Below are 11,393 nucleotides of genomic sequence, written 5' to 3'. Positions count from 1 at the left end.
TGCTTCGTTGGTTATTGAAGTCTTTGCAAAGTTCTCGCTAGGCGGACTTCAGTTTTGGATTGGGTGACTCGCGTCCCCAAACCAAACCGTCAGTTTTACGTAGGAATCCATGTTATTTCCTCTCTTCTGCCTCAAGTCCAGTGTTGAATGCTGACGAGAGAGAGCAAGTCATGGGATTCCTGGTCAAACTTGTCAATGATTGGATTGTTCAAGTCCAGCTGCTTCTCACCATCTATTAACTTGCGCTCATTGGGTTTGGTGCAACTCTATCAGTCACAACCAAAGCCTTTTCCTGTTTAGCCGGCTGGCTTACAAGACTTGAAACTTCCAGGAGGTTTGGTCTTTGTAATCCAGGCAGTCACTTGCACTGAAATTCAGCTTCCATGATGTGCCCTGATCCTTGTAGTCCAGGCAGTCGACGGTGTTGAAGCCCAGGCCCGCGGAGCTGTAGCCCTGAGCTGACAGGGAGGCCGGGGACTGGCTCAGGTGACCCCCCATAGTTGGGGTCCCCAGGGGGCTGAGCGTGGCCCCGGGGGCGGACAGCTGAGGGTGCATGGGGGACAAGTAGGAGCCGCAGTCAAGGCTGCTGAAGTAGGATGACGACCCGGTGTAGCTTTGGTTGTACCCTTGAGCTTGGCTGTAGGTCATGGGGTAGGCAGCGGATCTCTGCATGCAGGACGCCGTGGAGGAGGACAGCGGGTCTGGGATCGGAGAGATGGAGGCCGGGCTCCAGATGGACACGGTGGCATTGGAGATGGAGCTGGGTGTCCCAGCCGCTCCTGGAGGAGTTGGGCTGTAATGACTGTTGGCATTGGTCTCAGAGCTTGTGTCTCGGGTTGGAGAGGACTTCTTCTTCGTTGGCCTCGTCTTCGCTTGACCACTGTTCTGCTGTTGCTGCTGGCGACATTTGGCTCGGCGGTTCTTAAACCAAACCTTTCAACAACAGGGAAGAAATAAGAGCCAAGAATGAATATAGTCAAGATCAAAACAGGAGGAAAGTCACCCAGGCCATCGAGCCTGCCCCACAACTCAGTTTAATCGCAGCTGACCTGTATCTAAAGTCCACCTATTCACTATGGTTCCGATTCCCTCAACATCAATTTCTGATCTGAAATTTTCGATTGACCTCCAGCCTCAACAGTTTTTTGGGGGAGGGAGTTCTGGATTTGCATTAGCCTGTGTGTGAAGAAGTGCTTCTCCTGTACATCCTGGCTCCAATTTATAGGTCCTCACTCTCCCCCACCCCCTCACATTCCCCTTTTATCATCTTAAACACCTCAAAGCTGACATAAATACGTCAGACATTTAGTCACATGTCAGGCAAACGCGCGATAACTGAGGATGAGGAAACCTCTTTAGCTTATGTTTGTTCATCCACCCAGAAACAAGCCTAAATTGATCCATTCCAGATTCCAATTGATTCTCAAATGATTCAGGTATTTACGCCTCTAACCGCTCTACGTGGGACACTGTTCCATGCAGCTGAGGCTCAGTGGGTAACACTCTTGCCTCTGAGCCACAAAGTCAAGGGCTCAAGTCCCACTCTAGAGACCTCAGCATAAAACCTTGCCCTCCCAGTGGAGTGCTGCACTGTTGGATGAGCTGCCAAACCAAGCCCCTGCCTGCGTCTCAGGTGGATGAAAAAGATCCCACGGCCACTATTTTGAAGAGGAGGAGTTCTCCCCAATGTCCTGGCCAATATTAACCCTCGTACAATATCACTCAAAAGGAAAAAAACATGATCATGCTGCTGTTTGTGGGATCTTGCTGTGCACAAATTGACGGCCGTGTTTCCCACACTGTCACCGGAAAAATATTTCATTGGCTGTAAAGCTCTTTGGGACATCCTGAGGTTGTGAACGGCACTAAAGAAATGGAAAGTTTTCTTGCGCGCCACACACACACACACACACACACACACCCACACACACACCCACACACACACACAGAAACACACACACAGAAACACACACACCCTCACACACACACACAGAAACACACACACACACCCTCACACACACAGAAACACACACACCCTCACACACACACCCTCACACACACAGAAACACACACACAGAAACACACACACAGAAACACACACACACAGAAACACACACACACACACACACACACACACACACACTCCCTCACACACACACAGAAACACACACACAGAAACACACACACACCTTCACACACACCCCCTCACACACACCCCCTCACATACACAGAGAAACACACACACCCCCTCACACACACACACCCTCACACACACACACCCTCACACACATACAGAAACACACACACACAGACACACACCCTCACACACACACACCCTCACACACATACAGAAACACACACACACAGACACACACACCCTCACACACACACAGAAACACACACACACAGAAACTCACACACACAGAAACTCACACACACACAGAAACACACACACACAGAAACACACACACACACACACACCCTCACACACACAGAAACACACACACACAGAAACACACACACACAGAAACACACACACACACACACACACCCTCACACACACAGAAACGCACACACACAGACATACACACCCTCACACACACCCCCTCACATACACAGAAACGCACACACACACACACACACACACACACACCCTCACATCCACAGAAACACACACACCCCCTCACACACACACACACCCCCTCACACACACACACACACACACACACGCACTCACACACACACACACGCACTCACACACATACACACGCACTCACACACACACACGCACACACAAGACCTCCACACTCACAGGATGTACTAACCTACACAGAAGGCCAGAGTCTGAGAAACGGAGGGTGGGGGCAGGCAGGGGGTTGGTGATTACCAGAGGGACGGAATTTCCATAACTCACAGGGGAGGAAGAATTCCTCAGGCGTCCCCGTGGTGGATGTATCGGTAAAGACTTCATGCGTTGGGTGAGTGGTTGGAGGGCATTTTACCCACAGGCCGACAGAGGGAATTTTTACAAAGGAACTTGTTACCTCTCTATATTTTTGCTGTGTTTACATGAATAATGGGCTGTACCCATGCTAAGGACTCTCCACAATCCAGCTGCACTGCGCAGTAACAAAATACAATGGTTGCAGCCTCTAGTCCAGGGATCATTAAAGAGCAAATTGGTTAATTACTTTGAGGCACAGGAGGACATGGAATTGAGGGGGTATTACGGTGGAGTGTGGTTGGTTTTCGGACGCCATAGAAAGAACAGCATGTATCAGGTGTGATGGACCGAATGGTCTGCTACTTTGCTGTAAATTTCAATGGCTGGTAGGGTTGCCAACCTTCCAGGATTGGCCTGGAGTCTCCAGGAATTGAAGATCAATCTCCAGGACACTGCTGTGTGCCACCCTGGGGAAAAATCATCTGGGCTTTCAAAAAGATTGGTTTTTTTTCCAATTTTCTTTGAACGTTTCTCTTTGCCAGATATAAAAATGGGGGAAAGTGGCTGTTTGGCTGATAGTCAAGCATCATCCAGTTGGGTAATAAGTCTTTTTGCTTTCCGATTGGCGTAGGAAGGATGGACGTGTTGGCCGACTAATGGCTGGAGCGTGGGGGCAAGTCATGTGATGAAACCTCCAGGAACACATTTAATCACAGTTGGCAACTCGAACGGTTGGATTTGCCAATGGCAAATGATCGGTGAATGCATCAAGTTTACTTTGGTGTTGGCTGCTCATTAAAGATCTGATGTCACTGTCCCAGGACACAATGAAACACCAGCAACAACTTGCATTTATATAACGCCCGTAATGTAGCAAAATTCCCAAGGCACTTTCCCAGCGGCGTAACCAGACCAAATCTGCCACATCAAGAGATATTAGGACAGGCAATAGAAAACTTGGTCAAAGAGGTACATTTTAAGAAGCGTCTTAAAGGATGAGAGAGAGAGAGAGAGAGAGAGAGGTGAAGAGGTTTAGGGAGGGAATTGCAGAGCCTAGCAACCAGGCAGCTGAAGGCACGGCCGCCAGTGATAGGGTAAAGGAAACCAGGGCTGCACAAGAGGGCAGCTTTGCGAGAGTGCAGATTACCTTGTGGGATGATGGTGTTGTGGCGATAACAGAGACTTGGCTTAAGGAAGGGCAGATCTGGGTGTTAAATATTCCTGGTTACAAGGTGTTCAGAAAAGGTAGAAAAGGGAAAACAGGAGGAGGGGTGGCGTTTTTGATGAAGGAGAGTATTGCAGTACTGGAGAAAGAGGGTGTGTCAGAGAATTCAAGGACAGAATCGATTTGGCTAGAGCTAAAGGAATAAGAATTACATTGCTCAGTGTAATATATCGGCAACCAGCTAGTGGGAAGGATATAGAGGAACAAATCTGCAAGGAAATTACAGAGAGGTGCAAACATCATAAGAGTAGTTATAATGGGGGATTTTAATTACCCATATATCCACTGGGATAGTGGTAGTGTAAGGGGCAGTGAGGGACAAGCGTTCCGAGATTGCGCTCAGGAGAATTTCCTACAGCAGTGTGTGTCCAGTCCAACAAGAAAAGAGGCACTGATCGACCTGGTTCTTGGGAATGAGGTGGGCCAAGCAGATCAAGTGACAGTGGAGGAACATTTAGGGGACAGTGATCATTGTATCATAAGGTTTAGGATGATGGTGGAAAATGACAATGGTCAATCCAGAGTAAGAATAATCAACTGGCGGAGAGCGGACTTCAATGGGGCAAGAACGGAGCTGGGCCAGATAGACTGGAACCAAAGGTTGTTGGGAAAAACAGTAGCTGAACAATGGGCTACCTTCAAAGAAGAGATGGTTTGGGCACAGTCAAGGTACGTTCCCTCAAAAGGGAAGGGTAGGACAAACCAATCCAGAGCTCCCTGGATGACAAAGGAGATAGAAATTAAGTTAAAGAAGAAAAAGTGTACTTACAACAGGTGTCAGGGAGCAAATACATTTGAGAATACAGAAGGTTCAGGAGGGATGTGAAAAAGCAAATACGAGAAGCAAAGAGGGATTATGAAAAATGACTGGCAGCTAACAGAAAAGGAAATCCCAAAGTATTCTATAAGCGCATCAATAGTAAAAGGGTGGTAAAAGGAGGAGTAGGGCTGATTAGGGACCAAAAAGGGGATTTATACATCGAGGCAAGAGGCATGGCTGAGGTGTTAAATGAACACTTTGCATCTGTCTTTACCTATGAGGTAGATGCTGCCCAGGCCATGGTGACAGAGGAGGAATCTCAGTCACTAGAAGGGTTTAAAATTGATAAGGAGGAGATATTGGATAAGCTGTCGGTACTTAAAGCTGAGAAGGCCCCGGGACCGGATGAGATGCATCTAAGAATATTGAAGGAAGTGAGAGTGGAAATTGCAGAGGCACTGGCAATAATCTTTCAACATTCCCTGGATTCGGGGGAGGATCCGGAGGACTGGAGAATTGCAAACATTACGCCTTTGTTCAAAAATGGTTGTAAATGTCTGCCCTGCAATTACAGGCCAGTCTGTTTAACTTCAGTGGTGGGGAAACTTCTAGAAACAACTATTTGGAATAGAATTAATAGTCACATGGAAAAATGTGGATTGATTCGGAAGATTCAGCATGGATTTGTTAAAGGAAAATCGTGGCTAACTTTGGAGTTTTTTGAAGAGGTAACAGAGATGGTTGATGAGGGCAAGGCCGTTGATGTGGTGTATATGGACTTCCAAGAGGTGTTCAATACAGTGCCACACAACAAACTTGTGAGGAAAGTTATAGGTCATAAAAGAAACAGTAGCAACTTGGACACAAAATTGGCTGAGTAGTAAAATACAAAGAGTAACGGGTATTTTTCGGGAAGAAGGTTTGTAGTGGAGTTCCCCAGGGGTCGGTATTGGGACCCTTGCTTTTCCTGATATACGCAGGAGCAGAATTAGGCCATTCGGCCCATCGAGTCTGCTCCGCCATTCAATGAGATCATGGTTGATCTGATAATCATCAACTCCACTTTCCTGCCTTTACCCCATAACCCTTGATTCCCTTACTGATTAAAAATCTATCTATCTCAGCCTTAATGACCCAGTCTCTACAGCCCTCTGCGGTAAAGAATTCCACAGATTCACTGCCCTCAGAGAAGAAATTCCTACTCATCTCTGTCTTAAACAGGCGACCCCTTACTCTGAGGTCATGCCCTCTGGTCCTAGACTCTCCTACAAGGGGAAACAACCTCTCAGCAACTACCCTGTCAAGGCCCCTAAGAATCTTATATGTTTCAATAAGGTCACCTCTCATTCTTCTAAACTCCAATGAGCACAGGCCCAACCTACTCAACCTCTTCTCATAAGAAAATCCCTCCACACCCGGGAAGAACCTAGTGAATCTTCTCTTGACTGCCTCCAATGTCAGTATATCTTATATATAAATGATCTAGATCTTGGTGTGCAGGGGACAATCTCAAAGTTTGCAGACGACACAAAGCTTGGGATAATTGTAAGCTGTGAGGAGGACAGTGAAGAACTTCAAAAGGGCATTGACACATTGGTAGAGTGGGCAGATAGGTGGCAGATGAAGTTCAATGCAGAGAAGTGTGAGGTGATACAGTTGGGTACAAAGAACATGGAGAGACGGTATAAAATAAAGGATACTATTCTAAAGGGTGTGCAGGAGCAGAGAGACCTGGGTGTATATATGCATAAGTCATTAAAGGTGACAGGACAGGTAGAGAGAGCTGTTTCTAAAGCATACAGTATTCTAGGCTTCATTAATAGGGTCATAGAATACAAGAGCAGGGAGGTTATGATGAACTTATCTAGGACACTGGTTAGACCTCAGCTAGCGTATTGTGTACAGTTCTGGGTGCCACACTATAGGAAGGATGTGAACACATCGGAGAGAGTGCAGAAGAGGTTTACGAGAATGGTTCCAGGGATGAGACACTTCAGTTATGAGGAAAGATTGGAGAAGTTGGGACTGTTTTCCTTGGAGAGGAGAAGGCTAAGAGGAGACTTGATAGAAGTTTTCAAAATCATTAGGAGTCTGGACAGAGTAGATAGGGAGAAACTGTTCCCGCTCGTAAATGGATTGAGAACCAGAGGGGGCACAGTTTTAAAATGTTTTGCAAAAGAAGCAAATGCAAGGTGAGAGAAAACTTTTTCACCCAGCGAGTAGTTAGGGTTTGGAATGCGCTGCCTGGAAGTGTGGTGGAGGCAGGTTCAATTGAGGCATTCAAGAGGGCATCGGATGGTTATGGTGATTTAAATAGAAACAATGTGCAGGGTTACGGGGAAAAGGCAGGAGATTGGCACTAAGTTAAAATGCTCAGAGAGCCGGCACAGACACGATGGGCCGAATGGCCTCCTCCTACACCGTAACGATGCTGTCATTCCAACTGCGGAGATCTCAGAGGCTCATAGGAATAGAGTGGCACTTAGCCCCATTATCACATCAGCCTGAGAAATGATATTATCTCCACATATCATTCATGTTTTACCATTGAAAACACCTCCCCATGGCAATTTGCAAACAGCAGTTACACAAGCTACATTCCCTTAACATTAATAATTTAAACCTGTTGACTGAATGGGGCCTGTCAGGACAAGCTGTCACATGAGAATTCATCACGATCTGGAGTGCAATGTACTACCATTTATTTATTGGTTCAGAAAAAAAGAAACATGACAGATTAATCGACCGAAAGAGCTCAATTCAGGGTATTAACATAGTGCAATGTGTCAGCTTGGCTCAGGAGGTCTCCCTTTGTATTCTCTGAGCCTGAAGGGTCATCGAGTTCAAACCCCACTCACGGGTCACAGCCTCGGACCGAGGGGAGTACAGTTTTATCAGGAGTGAGATGTTAAATCGAGGCCCCGATTGGAGGAGGAACAAAAAAAGAATTTCTCCCAAGTGTCCCGGGTCTCCACTCCACCAAAACCCCATTGAGCTCATCGTTAATCTCATTGGCTCTCGCTTATCGTAAGATGGTGGCCCTGTTCACCCCACATGACGACATTCCCTTCACTCCAAAATAATTCATTGTACGTGAAGCTTTTAGAGAGAAATTGATTGAGGGAAATATAAATTTCAATGGACATCTCCCTCTCTCTCTCTCTTCAGAAATACTGTAATTAATTACACAGGGGTTCAAAACGTGAACTTTTAAGAAAGAATTTTCATTTATATAGCACCTTTCACAACCGCTTGACATCCCAAAGTGCTCTACAGCCAATGAAGTACTTTTCTTGAAGAGTAGTTGCTGTTGTAATGTAGGAAACACTGCAGCCAATTTGCACACGAGAAGCTCCCACAAACAATAAGGTGATAATGTCCGTTTAATCCGTTTTTTAAGCGATGTGGGTTGAAGGATAAATATTGGCCTCAGGACACTGAGGAAAAGTCCCCTGCTCTTCTTCGAAATAGAGTTATTTATCATAACAATTAGTAATTTATTTTGATTTTTTTTAAAAAACAATTAAAATGTAAACAGAATAATTTTAAAAATGTAAGATTCTGAAATGACATCTAATGGGCCTCCTGTGGCATTGCTCATAAATCTGACAATAGTCTGTCTTATGGAGGACAGGATTCACATATCGTACAGCACAACGTGGTATTATTCTGCTGCTAAGGCAGACTTATGTTCTTGATTTAGACCTTAAGGAAGGCCTCAATTGCTGTTAAGTACCCAAACAGCCTCAGGTCAATGAGAGTTCAATTTGTTTGGTGAAAGAACCAAGGAGATCAGAAAGGTTACGTTTCAGGCAGCCAATCAGAATTGCCCAGCATAAAGAGCTGACTTTTCTTTGTTCCGTTTTCTTAAAGACCATTTTGCACCCATAACAAATTGAGAAATCTGCCTATTTTAAAAATTAATTCACCTTAAAGTAGGGTTGCCAACTCTGGTTAGGCATGTTCCTTGAGGTTTGATTTCCCGCCTCTCGCTGCCCCACCCGGTTGAACAGCCCTTCCCCCCTCCCCCGCCCCGATATTTTTCTAACCAAGAAGTGTTGAAAAACCTTTTTTTTAAAAAAGTACTGGTTGTCGCTCGCAGCTGCATTCTGGAGATTACTCATCGTTCCTGGAGACTCCAGGGCAATCCTGGAGGATGTTGGCAACCCAGGCTCTAAGGCGTTTTTTAGTTTCTGTTGCCGGCTTTAGTCCTTACCTGAACTCTGGATTCGGGGAGGTTGATTTTCAGAGCTACCTCTTCCCGCATGAAGATGTCAGGGTAGCGAGTCTTGGCAAAGAGAGCTTCTAGAATATCAAGTTGTGCTCGAGTAAAAGTGGTTCTCTCCCTCCGTTGTTTCCGTGGTGTTGCTGGGTAGAAATCAGTGAACGCAATTACATTTGTATAAAGGTTTCTAAAATATGCATTCCGTTGGTTACCATCTGCCGCTTCTGCAAAGAAATCTAGGTACCCCCTCCTGTCCTAAATGACCTCTTGTCATTTTGTAAGGATTCCACTGAATAAATTCGCAATGTCACGCACCCAGTTCCCGGAGCGACCGCTCTAAAGCACAAGTCTCCCGGGCAGACAGCGGAAAGGCTTTAGGGATGCGCTCAAATCAGGAGGGTTAAACATCACATCCTCGTCGGCACAAGGGAGGCCCTGGCCTGTGACCGACCGAAATGGAGAGGGTTCACCCGGGAAGGCGCCGAGCACATCGAGAGACGTGGTCGGGAAGGTGCAGAGGTGAAGTCGAGGCGTCGGAGAGCGGGGGTAGCACAAACCCCGTCCCCCCCAACAACCCACCTACCCAACCCCCTCCAGCACCACCTGCCCCACGTGGGGCAGAGTCTGCAGATCGCACATCGGACTGATCAGCCACCTCCGAACCCATCGAACTGGAGTGGAAGCAAATCATCCTCGATCCCCGAGGGGCTGCCTAAGGAGAAGGACACCCATGTCGGAGCACAGTTCTTGACGGGTAATAGGAAGTTGCTCTGTTACCTCCATCAGGCACTGCCCCCTGCTCAGAGCTTGGATTAACCCATCAAATAAGGTTCAGTGCATCTCACTACAATGCACGGGCCACAAGAACAACTGTCTCTGAATTCAGTTTGTGTCATTCGAGGTACTGAATGTCAGGACTACATTAACATGCAACAAATCACAATAGAGTCCCGAGTGTGTGTAAATACGTGTGTGTGTGTGTGTGTGTGCACACGTGTGTATGTGTGTCTCAACATCACTAAAAGCAGATGATCTGGTCAGTATCACACTGCTTGGGAACATAGGAACAGGAGGAGGCCACTCAGCCCCTCAAGCCCAATCAGCCATTCAATGAGATCATGGTTGACCTGTGACCTAAATCCACATTCCCACCTTTGCCCCACATCCCTAATACCTTTGGATAACAAAAATCTATCAATCAGAGTTTTAAAATTTATAATTGATCCAGCATCAATTGCCATTTGAGGAAGAGAGTTCCAAACTTCTCCCACCCTGTGTGTGTAGGAATGTTTCCTAATTTCACCCCTGAAAAGCCTGGCTCTAATTTTTAACCTCTGCCCCCTAGTCCCAGACTCCCCAATCTGCAGAAATAGTTTCTCCCCATCTACACTATCTGCTCCCCTTAATACCTTGAAAACTTTGATCAAATCATCCTTTAACCTTCTAAATTCCAGGGAATACAAGCCTAGTTTGTGTAAATCTCCTCATAATGTAATCCTTGGAGTCCAGGGCTCATTCTGGTAAATCTACACCGCACTTCCACGGCCAATATACCCTTCTGAAGGCGTGGTTATACTTCCAGACATGGTTCAACAAAGCTCTTGTATAGCTGTAGCATGACTTCTACGCTTTTGAATCCTAGTCCTCCAGGATGCATGCCGATTGATGAAGTCAAAACTATGTCACAGAGCTTTTCCTTACTGAGAGAGTTTATTGACTTTGTCCAGTGTCAACACTCCTCGCCCACACCCAGTGTCCCATCTATCCCTTGTTTATATGTGTTCAAATACCCACCCTTTAACAATGTAATTGACATTAATAAACCTTAACAATGTAATTGATAAAGAAATTGACAGAAAGGCCAGCCTTCCTTTAGCTTTTTTGATTATTTTCTGTATCTGTTCATGACAATTTCATGATGGACCTGGATCCCCAAGACTCTTTGGACCTCCCCTGCTTCTAACATTTTACCCTGTCCCCATTCTATCCTTTTTTGGTCCAAAGTGGATGACCTCACATTTGCCTATATTGAAATCCATTTGCCCATTCACTTAGTCTATCTGTTAGTGATTTTATGCTTCCATCCACATTCGTACAATGCTGTCTACCTTTGTGCCACTGGGGAAATTTGGCTTGGTTTTCTATTCCATCATCGAAGCTGTTAGTGAATACAGCGAATAGTTGAGGCCCCAACAAAGTTCCTTGCAGGTCACCAAGAGTCACATCCTGCCAATTAAGA

The 11,393-nt window shown here is 46.1% G+C and overlaps 1 protein-coding gene across 3 annotated transcripts in view; it reads right to left on the bottom strand.

The window, feature by feature from the left end:
* LOC144671449 (homeobox protein otx5-like) overlaps positions 1–11,393 on the bottom strand; it is a 30,769-nt gene continuing 19,376 nt past the window's right edge. For all 3 annotated transcript variants that reach the window (XM_078533361.1, XM_078533362.1, XM_078533360.1), the window contains 2 exons: positions 9,146–9,297; positions 1–933 (listed from right to left, as the gene is read on the bottom strand). In XM_078533361.1, coding sequence (XP_078389487.1) covers positions 310–933; positions 9,146–9,297 — 776 coding nt within the window. In that variant the 3' untranslated portion in view covers positions 1–309. The remainder of the gene's footprint in view (positions 934–9,145; positions 9,298–11,393) is intronic.

The sequence above is a fragment of the Cetorhinus maximus genome, chromosome 32, assembly GCF_964194155.1.
Source record: "Cetorhinus maximus chromosome 32, sCetMax3.hap1.1, whole genome shotgun sequence".
Taxonomy (NCBI): domain Eukaryota; kingdom Metazoa; phylum Chordata; class Chondrichthyes; order Lamniformes; family Cetorhinidae; genus Cetorhinus; species Cetorhinus maximus.
The sequence above is the reverse complement of the archived record's forward strand: the minus strand, read 5'-3'. Positions and strand labels throughout refer to the sequence as shown.